Source organism: Macrotis lagotis, chromosome 2 (assembly GCF_037893015.1).
Source record: "Macrotis lagotis isolate mMagLag1 chromosome 2, bilby.v1.9.chrom.fasta, whole genome shotgun sequence".
NCBI classification, from domain to species: Eukaryota; Metazoa; Chordata; class Mammalia; order Peramelemorphia; family Peramelidae; genus Macrotis; species Macrotis lagotis.
The window spans coordinates 43,520,575-43,540,542 of record NC_133659.1 but is presented as its reverse complement, the minus strand read 5'-3'; the positions used below and the strand labels follow the sequence as shown (position 1 = coordinate 43,540,542).

Below are 19,968 nucleotides of genomic sequence, written 5' to 3'. Positions count from 1 at the left end.
GGTGTTTCAGGTACTGCCAAATGTGAGAAGGGACAGATGAACCAAAGAGAGAGGTGAAGGGTCTTCTGATTATATTTTTCCAAATCAAGATAAGACAGGATAACAGGTGAGCATGAATGGATATACATAAACACACACACACATGATCACATACATGCAAACACATGACTAAATATGCATGTGCATGTGTGTATTATTCTAGTGAAGGTCTGGATCTGTGATTTTTGGTAATCTCACTATTTGTTTCCTGCTGTAATCATTTCTGATGAGTTTTTTCTACTTCTGTTATTTGGTTCAAATGTACCTTTATAAAGAATTTGCCAGAATCCTTGGAAGATGGGAACAAATTACACTTTGATGCTAAGATATTTTTTGGTAATGAGACCGACTTTTGCTTTTTTTATTTTGTTTTACTGCTCTTTATAAAGTCCTTTGCTTCATCTTGTTACAAAAAAGTAGTTTTTTGCTGTAGTCAGGAAATTTTGTAATCTTTCAAAATTGAGTTTGCTGACAATAATGATGCAACTAGTAATTTTTTTCTTTTTTTCCTTTTCCTTTTCCTTTTTTTTTTTGCAATAGGAATAAGTGATGAGTTATGGGGCTAGTCATCCCCTGATAGGGACTACTGGGTGAAGGAACTGAGTCCAAGATACCATGAGGTTTCTCAACTGCTGAAGGAGAAAGAAGTGCTTCTAAGATGAGACTACTGCCACAGAAGAAACCAGACAATCAAACACCTGCTGGGACAAATCCACTAGGAGGACCCCCTCTAAAATTTCCACCCCGTGGAATAAAACCTGATGTCCTTAGTTATACATCTGATCGAGAAATTTATAATACTTTAGAAAGAAGGGGAATAATTGTTTGATATATACATGGCAGATTTATCTGAGGAGTGAGCTTGGTGGAAGGGAGAGAGAGTTTTGAAAAACTAATTTTCAATATAGTTTCTAGGAACAAAGAAGTGTAATGTTAAGACAGGGGCAGAATGGCTCTTAAAGAAGCAGTTTAGCAGCTTAGAAAAGAAAGGAAGGAAATGTTTCCCTTATCCCACCCCCATCCCTCCAACTAGGTAGCAAAATGAGAGAGGGAGCCACAAATTAGTGGTGGAAAAGACCTGTCTTCAATCAAGATCAGGTTATACAAATGTCAAATTATAGAACATGTGAAAGTTTAATGTTTTTTCTAAGAAAATTCAAATTTATCTGGTAATTAATGTGTTACAACTTACTTTGCATTTTTCCTTTCGATGAGTAACACTATAATCTTATTGTAATTTGGTTTTTAGAGCACAGAGGCAATATTAATTCCTAAAACTACTTTCTAGAAAATGTGACTGCACATTACATTTCAATACTTCTACAAAGGGGTATTTATATCTTAATTGCTTTGATTCACAAACTCATTGCTAATAAAATTCTCTTCAAAAAAGGTCCATTTGTAGTATCACTATCTGAGACATATCCCTTGGGTATATTATATTTCTGAAATACAGTAAATCTTTAGGAGTCTTTAGTCAATTAATTCTTTAAACATAAAACCTTTTACAGAATGCATTGAGAATTTCCTAATGACACTTTAAGAAATGCTACTAATTTTTTTAATCCAATAACAACATAAAGTTAATTGGAAATTTTCATGAATTAGCTTAATGTTCCCAAGAAATTACAGGTTTTTACCTTTATGAATCAACATCAACTCTAATGAGATTAAAGGAAAGAAGTAATACACAAAAATCAGTACATTTACATTAAAAAGAGAATAAACTATTTATTTTATTGCTTCATTAATATTTTAAAGCAATTTACTGAATTGTTGAAAGCAAAGGCCATACTCTTGGTTGCTTTTAGGTATTTGGTATAAAACTTATTGATTTGAAACAAATATAGCATTTAGCCAAAAGCTGGCATATAATAGCTTAGAAAATCATACTTTAGTTCCTTCTTTCTCATTATCTAATCAGTTTGTTATCTTTTTCTAGGCTTACCCCCTCAATTTTGTGTACAAATTTCCCCCCAGCTAATTTCTCATTATTTATAATAATTTTAACATGGTTCTTTACTATGTAAAGAGAATCTCTGAGTGGAAGGAAAGCAGGACTCCTCTTATGTCTCTATCTGGAACAGAACTTAAAATGAAGAAGGTTTTTTTCTCCAATTCTTTTTTAAAAATTATTTTACTTTTAATTTATGGAATAAAATAAATATTTCTATAAGAATATAACTAAAAAGAAAAAGATTGACCATAAAATTGAAAATCTATTAGATACAACTTGCTATTCATTTTAAATATATAATAAAGCTATCTGTAAACTTTCTTTTTAATTCATTTTTCTTTCTTCCCCCACCCTAGAGATGACATTAGACACAAATTCTGTGTATACATACACCCATATATGTAAATATCATCCTCTACATACTTCCAATCTATGTTTTTTGTTTGGATGCAGATAGTACTCTCCTTCATGTATTCTTTGTAGTTCATTTGAGCATTTATAATAGTCATTCACTCAAAACTGTTCTTAAAACAATATTGCTGTTACTGTATAAAGTAATTCCAATACTAATGGAGTAAAAGAGTAGGCTATAGAGGCTTTAATAAGAAGGATGGTACTATACATATGAACATGGATAACTAGAAGAGATGGAAGAAACATAGTGGAAAATATTTACAGGTCTGCTTTCTCACCCTTGAATTTGCTTTTCTGGTAGGCAGGACAAATTACTTTATTACAGTATTTATATTTCTTTCCTTGAATCTATACCAGAAGTTGCATTTCTCTTTATGTCTCAGTTCTCAATTTTATGCCTTTACCAACGTTTATGTCCCTCTCATTCTGTCTTTCAGTCATTTTTTCTGTCTTTTAATGTTTCCCTTATCCAATTTCCTTTCTTCTTCAGTAAAATCACCATGTAATATTTTTACCTTCTTTCACTTCTGAGGTGAATTTTCCCCTCAGAATCTCAGGGTTGGAAGGGATTTTATTTTATTTTTTTATTTTATTTTTTTGGAAGGGATTTTAGAGGCCATCTAATCTTCCTTTAAAAAGAACAAGAATCCTATCTGCAGCATTCTCAATTAGAGAATGTCATGAAGACTTCAAGTAAAGAGGAAACCACTGCACCCCAAGGCAGTCCATTCTACTTCAGGAAAATTCTATTGTTTGGAAATTTTTACTAACAATTTTGTCCAAATCTGTCTTGCTGAAACTTTCACCGATTGTTCCCAGTTCTGTCTTCCAAGATTAAGAGGAAGAAGAAGAAGTCAAATCATGTTGATTTCTTTATGAAGACGAGACTACAAAAGTATTCTTTTAAGCAATTATTATGTTATGGAATTAACTCAAAAATTCAAAGTGAAACAATTCAAGGGGAATCAAGGTAGAGTAGTGACACAAGATACAGAAAAAAATGAAACAAAGTGGAATGCTGCTCAATAGACCTAAAGACTTCAGTTGCTGAGTAAGAACTCACTCTGACAAAACTGTTGGGTAGTCTGGGCAGAAAGTAGATGTAGACCAACATCTTCTACCCTATGTCAAGATTAGCTATAAATAGAGACATGACTGAGACATAAAGAGTGACATCATAAATACATTAGAGAAAAAGGACAAAGATTGCTTTTTGTTCCAAGGGATAGGGAGAGGTCAATATCACCAAGAATGAATAAAGTATCATGGAACATAAAATGGTTAGTACTAAATATAGAAATTAAAAAGAAAGAGAAAGATGACATATATATGTAAATATATATAGATCTTTTTATTTTAGCAAAGAACTATAAATGAAGAAGGTTCCTATTTTTTTTTTGGCAAATAGTTATAGTACATGAATGGAAGGAAGGAAGGAAACAAGCATTTATTAGGAACAGATTCTTTTCCAGGAACAACTAAGTTCTTAACAAATATCTCATTTGAGGGGTGGCTAGGTGGCGTAGTGGATAAAGCACTGACTTTGGAGTCAGGAGTACCTGGGTTCAAATCCGGTCTCAGACACTTAATAATTACCTAGCTGTGTGGCCTTGGGCAAGCCACCTAACCCTATTTGCCTTGCAAAAACCTAAAAACAAAACAAAATCAAATATCTCATGTGATCCCACCTGGGAAAGGTGATTTTATTATTTTATTATTTTCATATTATAATTAAGGAAAGTGATTTATTTATTCAAGGTCTCACACACCTCTGAAGAATATGAGGCTGAATTTGAACTCTGGTTTTCCTGACTCCAGGAATAATACTTTTTCCCATTTCATCATTTAGTTGAATCAAATAAAATATTGCACCATAAGAAATGATGAAATGGATAGTTTTCCAGAGCAACCTGGAAAGACTTGCTTGAACTGATACAAAGTAAAATACAAAGGAGAACAATTTATATAATAACATCATAAAAAAGAGACACAATTTGAAAGACCTGAGAACTTGGATCAATTCAGTGACAAAGAAGTTACTGATTAAGAGGAATGATGATGATTTGATGCATGTTATCTCCAGAGGTAACAGACTCAAGATAGAGAATAAAAGATATATTTTTGGATACATCCAATGCAGGAATTCATTTTTCCTAACTACATATTTGTTGCAAGGGCTTTGTTTTTCTTTCTTTTTTTCCGAATGACAGTAGATGGGAGGGGAAGGAAGTATTTGAAAAAATGTAACAAAAAATAAAGAAAATGAAAAGAGGGTTATTGAGGAATCTTTTTTTTTAATGCAGGGAACAGAAGAAGGTGAGAAAAAATAATAGGCAGGTCAGCTTTGAAAGCTATAAACTAAATTTATCATAAACTTAAAAAGAACAAAAAACAAGCTATATATAATAGAGACCTGAAACTTCATTTATAATACTCTTTTTTCCTTTCCTACTGTGCAGATGGAAATTTCCATTTTAGTTGGTGCATGTTAAGCTCAGACTAATTTTTTTAAAAGATGTTCTTTTTGTTTTCAGGAAAAGAATATGGGTCAATGAGAAGAAGATGAAAGATAATTTAATCTTGATGTTAAAAAAGAATTTCCTAGAATTAGTTATCCAAATGTGTATTGGACTTTTAAAGGGATACTAGGCTCCTCTCCATCACTCCCATTTGATAAACATGCCACGTAAGTCTTCAAATAAGAATTAGATGACCACTTGCCAGGAATGTTATAGAGATAATATTTTTTTCAGTTATGGATTGGACTATATGGGTTGCTGTCTTCATTGGGAGCTCCAATTCTCTCAATACTTTCTCAGGCCAATATTCTTGCTCTGACTTCACTTTCCTCATTTTCCAATAATCATCTTATAGTTAACCAATTCAATGCTACACTGCTTTGGCCTTTTAAATCCCCGATTCGGATTTCCTGTAGCTATTCATTCTTTGCCAGATCCTAGCCCTACATTACACATACCATCTGCCTCCTCCATTTTGACTCCTGTGCTGTTGAAAGGAGCTAGAGGAAGGAACATTCGTGTACTGACGGGATACACTATGAATTCATGTTATCCAACTTCAGTTGGACTGTACCTCTAGTCTTTGATGAAGCGACTTCAGGCTCTTTGCCAAGACCAGTGCTTTTACATATTCACCTGGCTTTATTCTCTTTTATTTTTTTCAGCAGATTGCAGTCCTTAATCACTGAGAAGGCACATGATTTTTTAGATAGAGAACTGGACTTGGAATCAGAAAGACTTGGGTTCAAATTCTGCTGCAGGTATTTGCTAGTTCTCTGACTCTGAGAAAGTTACTCAATCTCTTTGTTTCTGTTTCCTGACTTGTAAAATATGACTAGATTTAGTGGTCTCTAAGCTCCTTCTAGCTCCAAATCTATAATTCTATGATCACTGCCTTTTTCTAATCTTTACCCTCTGCTTATCTATGCCTTTCTACCTATTCACCTGAAACAAACCCAAGTCTACTCCATCCTAAAAAGCAAAACAAAAATAAGCAAAAAGTTTTAGAACACTGTATACTCCTAAACTATCATTCACCATTCATCTTATCGGTCCAAATCCTAATCAGTCAAATCCTTGAAAAAACTACACATTTTACATCTTTGTTTCTTTTCTTCTCATTTATTTTTAAACCTTCTATTACTTCATAACTCAGCTGAAATAGCTCTCTCCATTGATTTGCTAAACTGATAGTCTTTTCTGAGACTTCATTCCTCTTGACTCTTCTGCTGTATTTGACACTCTTAAGCATCTTCTCCTCCTGGATAATCTTGCCTGGACTCTTATGATGCCCCTAATTCTTGAGCCTTCTCTTCTATCTTTAGATTCTCTTGGTGACATTATCAGTTCTTTTTCTATGAAAATGATTTCTAGATTTATATATCCTTCCTTCAACTTGAATTCTGTATTAGCAACTGCCTATTGGGCATTTTAAAATGGATTTTTCAAACTAGCTCAAGCTCACTTTGCCCCAACCCATTCAATAGCTTGTCCAAAACTCTTTATCTTTTACCCAAAACCTTATGTTCTCCCAAACTTGCCTCTATATGTTGACATTATCAGCCTCCTTATAATCTCACACATTCAAAACCTCAGGACTATATTTAATCTCTTCCTTTCCATCACTTCACATGTCCCATCTTGCCAATTTTGGCATTCCCTTCTTATCACATTTGTCACATCTGAGGCTTTTCTTTATTTATATATCTATCGCCTTAGTTCAGACCCTGATTGCCCAGACCAAAGATTCAAATATGCAACCAGGGGTTATATATGACCAGTCAATTCTTTTGACTGTGGGCTGAACAAGAATAAAATGTAATTGAGAAATGTTTAGCAAAATAAATAAAAATACAATTGAATATTTTATATTTTAAAACAAAATCAATATGTAACCCTCAGGGTTCCTGTCTAGTTAAATGGATTCTGTTTCTCTGAGTTTTTTAGACTATTGGATCAGTCTCCTATTTGAGTTTCCCGGATCAAGTCTCTCATGAACTATTAAAAGTGTTTATCCTTAATAGAACTGATCATTACTGCTCTGCTTATTATACAGCAATGTCTCCCTATCCCCCTACTCTGCTTTTTCTTGAAAAAAGACATTTGCAATCTGGTCTCAGTCTATATTTTCAGCCTCATTACTCATTATTCTTCTTTCCTCATGTTATGACATTCTGATCTTCTCTAGTTGCATCCCACAGCTTCATCTAACACACGCCTTCCTTTGAACTGACATCTCCTGCCTGAATATATTCTCTCTTCACCTCTAACTCGAAGAATTGTGTCCTTTCTAAAGGGAGTCTTTCTAGAGCCTTCCCCACCAAATGCTTGTATACTCCCTCTCCCTTGTATTTATTCATACCTATTTTCTTAATATTTATTATTATGTCCATCTAGATTTTCTAAATTATTATCTTCCCCAGGAGGTCTTGTCTGATCATCCAGCTGCTAATATATTCTCCTCTAAGGTTCCCTTCCAACTACTTTGTATATATTTTGCATATACTAATTTTTGTCTCCTTAATTAGGAGGTAAGCTCCTTGAAGACAGGGACTGCATTAACTTTTCCTTTGAATTCTCAGGTTATACCTGGGAAGTAGTAAATGCACATAAACACTTGTTTACTAATTGCTACTTTCCCCATTTGAGAGTAGGAATTGTTTTATTCTTTATTTTTGTTTTTAATTTCTGGAATTAAAGCCCGTTTTATTCTTTGTTTTTATATTCTGGCAGTCTTGTGCTATGTCTCTGGCACAAAGAATGCATGTAATGAACACTTGATGGTTGACTGATTAATGACCACTGACATCTCTATCAATTCTGAAACTATGATTCTCTGATACTCAAGGAAAATGGATGGCATTTAATCGACCAATTAATAAGCATTTATTAATGTACCAGGTATTGTGTTAGGAGCTAGGAGCACAAATATTAAAATACAATCATTTCTGCCCAACCAGAGCATATAAGGGGAGATGGCATTTCCGTAGTAGGTCTACACAAATATTTGGCGGGGGGGAAGACAGTAATATGGCAGGAGGGAGAGGTGCTAGGAAAGGATTCATGTAGCATGTGGCACTTGAGATGAGCCTTGAAAGAAATGGGATTCTAAAAAAGTGAAGGGAGCACATTTCAGACTTAAAAAATAGCCAATGCTGAGTAGGCAGGTCAGGTGGGCTCCCATCTATCTAGTCGTGTTTCCTGGATGACTGTCTACCTCCGTGGTGAGGAGGCCATGATGGGTTCCTTCCCTGTCTCACTGTATCCCAGTGAAGATGGATTGTGTTCTTGTTTAGTTGTTGCTGGGGGAGGAAGAAACCCTCTGTTTTTGAAATGTCAAATGAAAAAATTTATTTCATTTTATACATTTGGGCAGTAAGGAATTTTGAAAAGTTTTTTTTGAGAACTGGTTTGGAAAGAACATTGAATTAAGGGGAATCAGGAAACTTGATTTTGACTTGGTGGGGGGACAGTCCTACAGACCGGATGTATGGTCAAGTGCAACTCATCTAACTTCTAACCTTAACTTTGCTACTTGTAAAATAGGTAGGATGAGTCTTTTGACATCTATCTAACATCATAGAATACAGAATTAGGAATAAACTTTGGGATCTTCTCATCCAATAACTCCATTCTTTCAGAAGAGGAAACTGAGACCATCTTCAGATGATGTGATGAAGGGTTTAAATTATATAAAAATGTTATTTATGTGAGCTAATGGTATTTCTTAAAGCTATATATAATTTATTATAGGGACAGGGACAAGAACTAGTCCTGTGTTTTCATTGATATTGATGACTGTTCTCATTTCAGAATGAGAAGACTCCTTCAACCAATGAAGGTGAATGGTCAGTATATCTATCTAAATCTGTATCTACATCTATATCCATTATCTATTTATCTATCTATTCACAAATATACATGTGTATATATATATATGTGTGTGTGTGTGTGTGTGTGTGTGTGTGTGTGTGTGTGTGTGTATGTATAAGGAAGGACTTGAACTCAGGTCTTTCTCACTCCAGAGCTAGTTCTCTATTTACTATCCCCTACTATTTCTCATATCTTTACACATTTAGTTAAATTCAGCATATTTAACTGATGTAATAAATGTTCTTTATTTTGTTGTTGAACTGTTTCAGTGATGTCTGACTCTCTGTGATCCCATATGAAGATTTCTTGCCAAAGGTACTAGAGTATTTGCCATTTCCTTCTCCAGTTCATTTTACAGATGAGGAAACTGAGACTTGCTTAGGGTCACACAGCTAGTGAGTGTCTAAGACTGGATGTGAACTTGGGTCCTTCTTACACAGGACTAGTATTCTATTCATTGTGTCACCTAGCTGCACTTATATATTTCCTATACTTCCTAATAATTCAGCACAAAATAATGACAAATGATACTTAAAATGCAGTTAACAACCAAAAATACTTTTCCACTTACCATTTCACCTCTATGGCCCTTTTCACCTCTGGGTCCCTGAAAGAAAGAAAGAAAAGGAGGGTTTGCCTAGTATGTTAGTTATTACATGTTCTTGTGGTTGAAAATGAAATTTTAAGAACATTACAGTCTGTACTATTTATGTCTTTTCTACCACAGAAAAACATTTTTTTTCATTTGTTTGTATAAAATTCCAGTCTCTCTTTTGATAGATTTAAAAATACTAATTGATGTTCTGTTAGTCTTACTATCTCTAATTCCATATTTGACTGTGGCACTATCTCTAAGAAACCAAAATAATCAGTTAATTCAGTCACTCTAGTCAAAACATTTATTTCCATATCCCATGTGTAGCCAAAACCAAAACTGTGTAACACTTACTATTGCTGAAAAGCAGGTGGGGATCCCTTTCCCCAACATCAATTTCTCTCTGTCTGTCTCTGTCTGTCTCTCTGTCTCTCTCTGTCTCTCTGAAATCTTCATTTCAAAGCCATTTTAGGATGAGAAATCCATAAAAGGAGAATTTGTTAAAAGAGGGCCCAATCACACCATACATTTTTGGGAAATTCATTGTCATGGGAAAGCAGAGGTGAATTAGGTAATCTACTCAGAAGCAGATTCCCAATAGATCTCTTCTACTTGGTTCGACATTTATCAGTCACATACATTTTCTTTGACTAATTAGCATCTTATCCTTCTGTGGAGAATAATCTTTTAGTTATTAGTATGTTGTAAATACAATCACCCACTTCATCTTGATGAATCAATCTATGAAATACAATGTATTTGATTTGATTTTCCCTCATAGACTTTGAAGCTCAGAGGGAGGAATATTGAAAGGTTAGAGAAATGTCTATTGATAACCACATGTTTTTCTAGTTGTAAATCTATTTCAGTGTGATGTTCTCTTTTGATCCTTTCAAACAATAGGGTAACCTCTCCAATAGCAGAAGAATGTTATTTTTCTTTCTTCACTCTCATTTATATGCATTTAATAAAAATTTCCAAATTATTCCCAGATGCTAATTCCTCACAGGGATTGAATCATCCTTTGTCAGCATTTTAATTTTTTATCTATTTGCTCTCCTCACTTTTCTTTCAAGAATAATCAGTTCTCCCAAATCTGGAAAAAAATTTCACTTTATTGCAATGTTATTAACTAGGGACTTTAATTTATTTGGTAATTATTCCAATGTAATTGGTTTCCCTTGTACTCTTATATATTTTACTTTATTCATTAAAAATTTTCAGAGATGTGCTCTGATCCAGTGTGGTTGGAAATAAAATTTCAGGAACATGACAATGTGTACTATTTATGCGTTTTCTGCCACAGCCAGATTATTTTTCATTAGTTCATACAAATTCCAGTTTTACCTCTCAAATGTTTAAAAATTCTCTTTGATGTGATATTCAGTTAGTTTTACTCACTATAAGTTTGCATTTAATTTGGAAGTGGGCTTTAGGGCTCTAAAATAACTAGTTAAACCATTTACTCTAGTCAAAACAGATACTCCTTGCTCTTCTTCCCACTCCATCTCTGACTCCCATCTCTGACTCAGGAATTTTTTTACTTACTATCCCTTATCCATAAACACTTCTACTGCTCATTTCTACCTCCTAGATTCCTTCAAGTCCCGCCTTTTGCAAGAAATCTTTTCCAATCCCCTTAAGACTAGTGTTTTCCCTCTATTGACACTCTCCAATTTATCTTTTATATAACTTGTTTGTATGGTTTTTCATGTTGTCTTTTCCAATAAACTAGCAAGTTCCTTGCGAGTTTTGTATCCCTATTAATAAATGTTAGTTGACTGACAGAGAAGGGGTTCATAGCCTTCAACAGACTGGCAGAGAAGTCTGCAACACCAGAAAAGATAAGAATCCTTTTTGAATGTTTCCTCAAAATATTTCTTTATTTCTTTGAAAATTTTCTCAAGTTGGTTTCCTCCTTACTCTTCCATAATAGGTCTTCCATCTCTACCAAAAGTAATCTTTTCAAGGTCATCATGATCTCCATATTGTTAAGTGAATTTTCATTATTCCTCACTCCTCTTCTCTCTCTGATGTATATGATACTGCTGAATACCCACATTTACTTGAAGCTCTCTGTCCCCATGTAGTTAGTGACATTTCAGTGTTTTGGTTCTCCCACCTCTATAATCAACACTTTTGATTACTCTCCTAAAAATCTTCTAATTTTTTCTAACACTGAGCACTTCCAAAGTCAATTTTCAGCCTTTTGCCCATTTCTTTGTATACTCTCTTCTTTAGACTACTAATTTATTCTCGTAGTTGTATTGAATGTTAATAACTACTCAATTTATGTACTATCTTTTTTCCCAACTCTATCATAGCTCCCACCTACAAACTTATTTTAGTCTTCCCCTTTGCCACTTCAAACTCTACACATTCAAAATAAAATCTATCCCTTCACTCTTATATCTACCATCTTATAGCAGGAAGATAAATAATTACATAGCCTTTGACCTCTAGGAGGTCAGTTAATAGAGGAGGGCAATTAAGTTGGTCATTCATGATATAGGCAAAATGTGATGGTTTTTGACAAAGCATGATGAAAAATCTGAGTAGGGAGAGATCACTTTTAGTTATGTGTGAGGTGGGCATTAAAAGAAGAGAATGATTTCAATAGGTAAGGATTTAAAGGGAGTTTATTTTTTACCAGGAACATGTCTTGAATGAATTCCCATAGATGAGACAAGATTAGTGTATTACTAGGAATTCAGTTTGGCTGGAATACTGAAATGAGAAATGAGCAGTAGTGTGAAATATGACTGGAAAGAACAATTAGAGTCAGATTTTGAGTGCTTTACTGTTCAAACTAAGGAGGGCAGATTTGAACTTAGAAACTTAGAACTCCATTTGATACCAAACCCAGAACTCTATCCCCTAAATTAGATTTTGAGTACATTGATGGGAGAGTATAATCTGGATTTATATAGTATTGTGATATATTTTAATTATTTATTTATTTGTTTTGATATTATAGCACCTAAATATTATTTCTTTTGCTTGTTTAATTGTTGATTATGTTTAAAATCTAGAAGTTTTATTATTGTGAATGACTGGTTGTATACATTTCATGTATGATATAGATAAGTTACCTTGTAAGTAACTGGTTGTATAGATTGTAAATTCATTGGCCTGGGGCTCAAGACTAAGTGTAGGGAGTAGGGAAAATACATATATTTTAAAACAAGGTAATTCCTAGGACCCTGAGAGGGTTTGGATTATTTATCCTTAATACAACTTGCTTTGTATATATTTGTTTGCATGTTGGCTCTTCATTAGATTATAAGCTTCTTGAGGGCAGAGACTATCCTTTGCTTCTTTTTTGAATTTGAGTGCTTATCTGGCATATGGAAAGCATTTGATAAATGTTTATTGATTGATGTAAGGGGTGGTGGTGGTCAATTACTGGTAACTTAGACATGCTGATATCAGAGCAGAGAAAAATAGGGTGTTTTACACTCTTTTGTGGGAAAGGGAACAATATCTATTAAGCAATATTATGTGCTAGTCATTGTGCTTTACAAATATTATCTCATTTGACTCCCATAACAACTTTAGAGGGAGGTAATATTATTACCTCTGTTTTACAGATGAGGGAACCTGAGGCAAATAATTTAAGTGACTTGCTCACAAGGATCACATAGCTAGGAAGTATCTGCATTTGGATTTGACCTCAAGTCTTCTTGACTTCAGGCCCAGGGTTCTATCCACTTCATTATCTATAGGTCTAGCTGTGAGTTTTGCCCAGTACTGGTAGTGAACAGTCTCCAAGTATGCACACTTTTTGGTGATACATTTGGAAGATCCAAAGATTATAAACCTTGGTGACTAGTGGTGCCATTAATAGAGAGATTGAGAAGCAGTACTGGGGAGAAGATGCTGAGTTCAACTTAGAACATGTGAGTTGGAATTCTAAGTCGGACATCTGGGCTGGTCCCATGTCAGTATGGGATGGTGAAATTCTACATAATGGGCAGTATAAGGGATACTGAAGAAAATGTTCATCTCCTACATAGGAAGACAGTTCTCTACCAATACGGACTGAGGCAAGGGAAGAGCAAAGAGAAGTCTATATTGATGATACTGACTTCTTGCTTGTGTTGGAGATGGCTTACCATATTTGTTGAAGACACTTTCCTATTTCTAAAGAAAAATGTCAAATACAACATTACTCTAAAGTACCCCCAGAGCACAGATACACAATGTCCAAATAGAATGGTAAAAATAAATAAAAAGGTGAATTTTGTCTCATAAACTGCCTCCATATTTATGCTTACAAGTCTCTTCTCCCTCTCTTTCCTCTCTTCCATCTCTCCTTTTTCTTTCTTCCCATCCTTCTCCTCTGTTTCTTTTTCTGTCTCTGTCTGTCTCTCTTTCTGTCTCTGTCTCTCTCTATCTTTCTCTGTCTCTCTATCTGTCTGTCTCTCCCTTTCTCTGTCTGTCTCTGTCTCTGTCTCTGTCTCTCTCTCTCTCTCTCTCTCTGTCTCTCTGTCTCTCTCTGTGTCTGTCTGTCTGTCTGTCTTTCTTGGCTTATACCAGAGAAATAATAATGGTTCACATTTATAGAACATTTTGCCATGGAAAAAACACTTTTCTCACAGTAAACTGGTAGATCAGTCAAGTCAAATGTTATTTTCCTCATTTCAAGATGAGGAAACAGGCTCAGAGAGATTAAGGGACATGCCTGTGGTCACAGGAATAGTAATTAGTAGAACTGGACTCTAACATTGGTCTTCTGTCAGTCCAATGTTCTTTCAATTATACTGTCATCTTGTTGCCTTTAATATTTTTAAAAATAACCCAAACCTGTGACATGGAGACTTGGACTAATCTTTGCCAGGCAAACTCTCTAGGCCCTGTGTTATTGTCTTCTAGTTCACTTTGGGCCAATCCTAAATTCTTTCTAACATTGGAAAATGCTCACCCTTCTATACTTGGCTTTGAGAGAGAGAGGAGGCCTTAATAATAAAGAAGCCCTTCTTTCCACCCAGACTCATGAAGAATTGAATGAATTAGAAGCAGGACAAGGAGCTTGCTTGGAGGGTAGGCTGCTGACTTCACTATTTATATGCATTTATTGCATTACTCTTCTGTTGTCAGTAACCAGTCTTAGAGAGGATTTGCCATGATTGTTACAAATTCCAGAACTAGCTTATATAAGATGACTCTATTAGCCGAATTCTGAGAAAGTCAAATACCACAAAACAAATAGGATATTGAATGAGACAAACTTACAGTTTTGCCTGTTGGACCTATTATGCCTTCTCCACCAAATGGGCCGGTGTTTCCCTGTAGGAGTAAAATGGAAAAAAATAATATTTAAATCACATTACCTTTATAACAAAAATCTCATGACAATACCAGAAAATTTATCTTTTGATTAATGATGACATACATTGCCCATATCCTTGGTGGCATTAATAATCCACAACAGTGAGGAAAATTATGGTATTAGAAGTTAAGATAAAAAATTTAGAACTTTAGATGTGACTTGGGTAAAACTTGTGTCCAACCTGTGGGACAGCCTTCTGAGCTCATATTGATCAGCCACAGTTGGACATGTTGTGTATTGATCCTGCCATGGTATTTTGGTCATCTTAGAGTTGGTTGATTGATAGATTACTGTTCTTTGTTCTCAAAGAGGACCAATTAGAGTCAACTCAGTAGGAATTGAATATGAAGGACAACTACTTCTGCAGTCTAAACCATTCAATTTTCAGATGAGGAAACTGAGGTCCATAGAAGGAGTAGAGCTGAGAGTCAAATCCAGGTCCTTGGACAGCAAGTCAATCTATCTTTCTATTCCTTTCTCAAATAGAAATAACAGCACTTTATAGTTGCTCTCTATGGCTTACCTTATCCTTTCTGTTGCTATTTCCCCTCCCCCAATTGCCATATGGATTAAACATTTGATCAATCAGTATGAAGTGCTTTCATACACCAGGAATCCTATTGATGCTATGTTCAGGATATGATCTAGAAATGCTACTAGACAGGAACAGAAAGTAATGCAATAGGATTATAAAGAAAGGTGGAGAAACAAAGCAATGAGCAAGTTCTCTTCCAGTATGTTGATGGATTGGAAATTTCAGTTAGTGAAGGTCAAAGCAATAAATAACAATGGAAACAGGAGTTTCTTGCTTCCAGAATATAAATTCCTTCTGAATGAGATCTGCTTATCTGGGTCAAACATTGTTTTCAAGTTCTTGTTCACATTGTCTGTTCTCTTAATTGTCCCTTATTGACATCATGAAGCCATTTGCTATTATTATTATTATTCTCAAGAATTAATAAGTCAATTGTTTGGCAACAAACTCTTGAGGTTATAAGCTTATTTGGGGATATAATTTTATAAGACTACAAGTTTATCTGCTGTTCTATGAATCTGCAAAACTTCAAACAAATTACTAAGGATAGACTTCAAAGTTAGAAGCATATCATCCCCAACGGCATATCAAATAATCTACCAATTACAAATGTGTGATCTTGACCTAAACTATGTTTAGATATATAGTAACTCTACCTAGCCATCTTAATAGGAGGAAAGAAGACTGTGGACATCTGTTTTCTTCCTATCCCTCTGACTACTTTTTAGGCTTCTTTGCTGGTTTTTCCACTTTCAGTCTTGCTCAGTTGTCCTCTAAGGCTCTATTCTAGGTCTTTTTTTCTCTCTAAAAAAATCTTTAATTTAGGGACTTCAACATCTTGCACAAGATCATTTATTATCTCTATGTACCCGACTGCCATATCCAGATCTAATCTGTCTCATGAGATCCAGTCCCATAGAGTAAACATTTAGGCATTTCAAACTAGATGGCATCTCAAAATCAACAAGTCCAAGAGAGAACCCACTGACTTTTTCTTTTCTTCTTGATTTTCTTATTATTGTCAAAAGAGCAGCTTGGTGGCACAGTGGATAAGACAATGGACCTGGAAACAAGAACACCTGAGTTCAAATACAGCCCCATCAACTTACTAGTTGTGTGATCCTGGGCAAGTCACTTAACCCTGTTTGTCCTAGTTTCCTCATCTGTAAAAAAAGAACTGGAGAAGGAAATGGCAAACCACTCCAGTCTCTCTGCCAAGAAAATCCAAATAGGGTCACAAAGAGATGGACACAACTGAACAACAACAAATTATTGTCAAGGCATGATCCTTCCGGTCACCCAGGTTCACTACTTTAGTGTTATCCTTCAGTCCTCACCCATCCAGATGGTACAATGGATAGAGTGCTGGCCATGGAGTCAACAAGACCCAAGTTCAAATTAAGCCTCAGATACTAACCCTAGGAAAATAGCTTGACCTTTATATGTCTTTGTTTCCTCATCTGTATATTGGACATGACAATAGCATCTACCTCTCAGGGTAGTTGTGAAGATCAAATGAGATAATTTTTGCAAAGGGCTTAGCACAATGTCTAAATTTCTTGCCAGATCTTTGTTGTTTCTCTTTCCACCACAACTCTTAAGGAGTCATCTCTCTATTAACACAGCTATGACCCTAGCTATGTTCAGACCAACATCACCACTCACCTGAACTATTTCAGTAACCTCCAAACTGGCACCTCTCAAGTTTCTCCCCACTCACATCCAACTTCCACAGTCTCCAAAGTAATTTTCTGGAAGAATAATTCTGATCATTCCCCTACCCCAAAAATGTCCAGTGATTCCCTATGATGCCTAACAAGAATCAGGTATAAAGTTTTTGCTTGGTATTTAAAACTCAAGATAATCAGTCCTATACTATCTTTTCAATATTCATATATATATATATTTATATGTATATATGTATACATATATATTTATTTATATATATTATTTCCCTCTAAACCCTTTCCACCAACATGGTAGAAGTCTTTCTCTAGAATTCCTGAGGGGATATTGACGGAACACAAAGGCTATCCACCAATGTTGTGCCTTCTAAGTTCTCAATCATCTATTAGAATGACCTGCTGCATCCTGGGTCTTCACCAGTCATCTTGACTTTTGTCTCCAATGAACTTCAATGATTCTATAGGAAAGAGTGAGACTGTGCCCCATTTCATTCAATTCATGAACAATTCAACAACTCTATGAGATAGCCAACCTGAGCCAACCCTACGTGGAAAATCCATGTCTCCTCCTTTGTTCTGATTGTCTCACAAGTCTGGAGTCTTCACTCTCTTCAATCCTGCCTTTTAGAATCTTCTGTTGTCTTTTAAGACTCACTTCAAGAGACCTTTTTTTTTTTAGGTCTTTGCAAAGCAATGGGATTAAGTCATTTGCCCAAGGTCACAAAGTTAGGTAATTATTAAGTGTCTGAAGTCCCATTTGAACTCAGGTCCTTCTGACTCCAGGCCTGGTGCTTTATCCACTGTACCACCAAGCTGCTCTTTGTAAGAGCCCTTTCTTGTTTCCCCAGGTGATATCTACCTCATATTTGTGGTGGTGTTTTTTTTTTAACCTATCTGTATATGTACTAATTACTTTTCCTGTTAAAATGTAAATTCCTTGAGGACAGGGACTGCTTTGCCTTCTTGCCCCCAGTGCCTAGCTTCTAAACACAATAGACACTTAATAAATAATGGATAAATAGGTTGGCTGATAAATAGTTGTTAGACCTTGGACAAATTGCTTAATTTATTGCTCAGTTTATCCACCTGAAGGGTTCGAACTCCATGATACCTAAACTCCATTCTAATTCTAAAACATGTTGAAATCATGAAAGCCCCCTCTGTCTCTTCAACTTCAGACTTTTTTTTAGACTTTTTGACAGACACCTTCTATAGAATATTTAAGAATTTATATTTTTAAAAGTCTTTTTGACTCCTGCTAGTTTTCAGGAGGTTTAGCAAGAATTAATTGAGGGAGAAGGAAAGGGGAGGAGGAAGAAAAATGTATAACTCAAAAGTTTACAAAAAGATGAATGTTGAATTTTCATGTAATTGAAAAAATAAAATAAAATAACATTAAAAAAAGAATCAATTGCCGCAACCGTTAGTGGAGTACAATTAGTGGAATGGGTAACATGAACAAGGACAGGAAGACAACATTTGTGAAGGATACAACTTGGGATAAAAATAAATGACTTTAGTTTTACAAAATATTTAGTTGTGACTGACTCTTCATGACCCCATTTGGGGTTGTCTTGACAGAGATACGGAAGTAGTTTGACATTTGCTTCTCCAGCTCATTTCATAGATGAGGAAATTGAGTCAAACAGGTTTAAGTGACTTGTCCAGGTCACACAGCTAGTAAGTATCTGAAGCTGGATTTGAATTCCCAAAGATTCCAAGTCCAGTGCTCTATTCACTGAGTCATCAAGCTGTCTTAAAAAAAGCATCCACTTTCTATAACTCTTAACATATGATAAAAATGTCATTAATGTATATCCAGGACAGTGATGGAACTTATCATTTTTTCTTATAAATTGCGTTCAAGTATAGAAAGGATGATAAAGAATCATCATATTTTAGTGTTATAAAGTGAACTTTACAATTAGTGACATAGAATCTGTAGTATGAAAACCCACAACCAATTTTTTCCAATTAAGTAGAATTTAATTTTATACTTACTATTTGGCCAATAGGACCTTTAGGGCCTAAGATTCCAACCAGTCCAACATCTCCTTCAGGCCCCTAGATATACATTTAAAAACAGAAAAAAAATCCTTATTTTTATATGAACATTTCACAAATGAAAGTCATATTAATCTATGAAGAATTGATTCTCAAAAATGGAACATGAGGAAATAATAGAAAATTAAATAATTACTATGAGACCCATTGAGATGTACTGAAAAGCAAAAATCATTTAATAAAATAAGTGGCCAATATTTCCCTTAAAATATACTTTAAAAACAAAAAAGTTATTTATATAATAACTGATGAAATCCTTAGCCTAAATTTTAGAAATTATGAAATGTGAATATGTTTTAAAAGTATATATCTATGTACAGGTCTCTGGCATGAACTGACTACCAAATAAATGTTTTGCCTTCTAAAACTGGCATGCATGTGATATATATGCTTCAGTACTTGAAGGATCTCTGGTTTCCTTGGTATTGATACTTCTTCCACCAATTCAGACGGAATCTCCTTCATAAGAGTGATAATTCACATTTGCTTGTTACTTCATCAAAACAGTCATGTGAGGTTGGTAGTGCAATGTTATCATGATTCTTATTTTGCAAATGAGGTGATTAAATCTCTTGAGAGTTAAATGACTTTCCCAGGATCTCTCATCTAGTAAGTATCTGAATCTGGACTTGATCTCAGATCTTTTTGACTCCAGGTTGAACTCTTCATCCAGTGTACTACTTAGATGCAACCTTAGGCACCATCTTGTATGATGGACATATTTTAACACAGTAAAAATATGTTTATATGTCTAAATATGCATACATTTATGTATTAATCAAATATTAAAAAATGGGAATAGATGCTGCCATTTCAAAATCTTTTCTCCAGATATATTAAAAACTAGTTGAAAATATGTAAACATACTTTTGGACCTGGGAATCCTTGGAAACCCATCAAACCTTGATCACCATGGTCCCCCTGCAATATGAATAGAAATAATGGTGATTATTTT

General features: G+C 34.7%; 1 protein-coding gene across 1 annotated transcript in view; it reads right to left on the bottom strand.

Annotated features, from left to right (window-relative positions):
* COL24A1 (collagen type XXIV alpha 1 chain) overlaps window positions 1–19,968 on the bottom strand; it is a 380,712-nt gene that overhangs the window by 18,030 nt on the left and 342,714 nt on the right. Inside the window, exons 50-53 of the mRNA XM_074221770.1 lie at window positions 19,881–19,934; window positions 18,951–19,013; window positions 14,633–14,686; window positions 9,374–9,409 (exon numbers count right to left, since the gene is read on the bottom strand). Coding sequence (XP_074077871.1) covers window positions 9,374–9,409; window positions 14,633–14,686; window positions 18,951–19,013; window positions 19,881–19,934 — 207 coding nt within the window. The remainder of the gene's footprint in view (window positions 1–9,373; window positions 9,410–14,632; window positions 14,687–18,950; window positions 19,014–19,880; window positions 19,935–19,968) is intronic.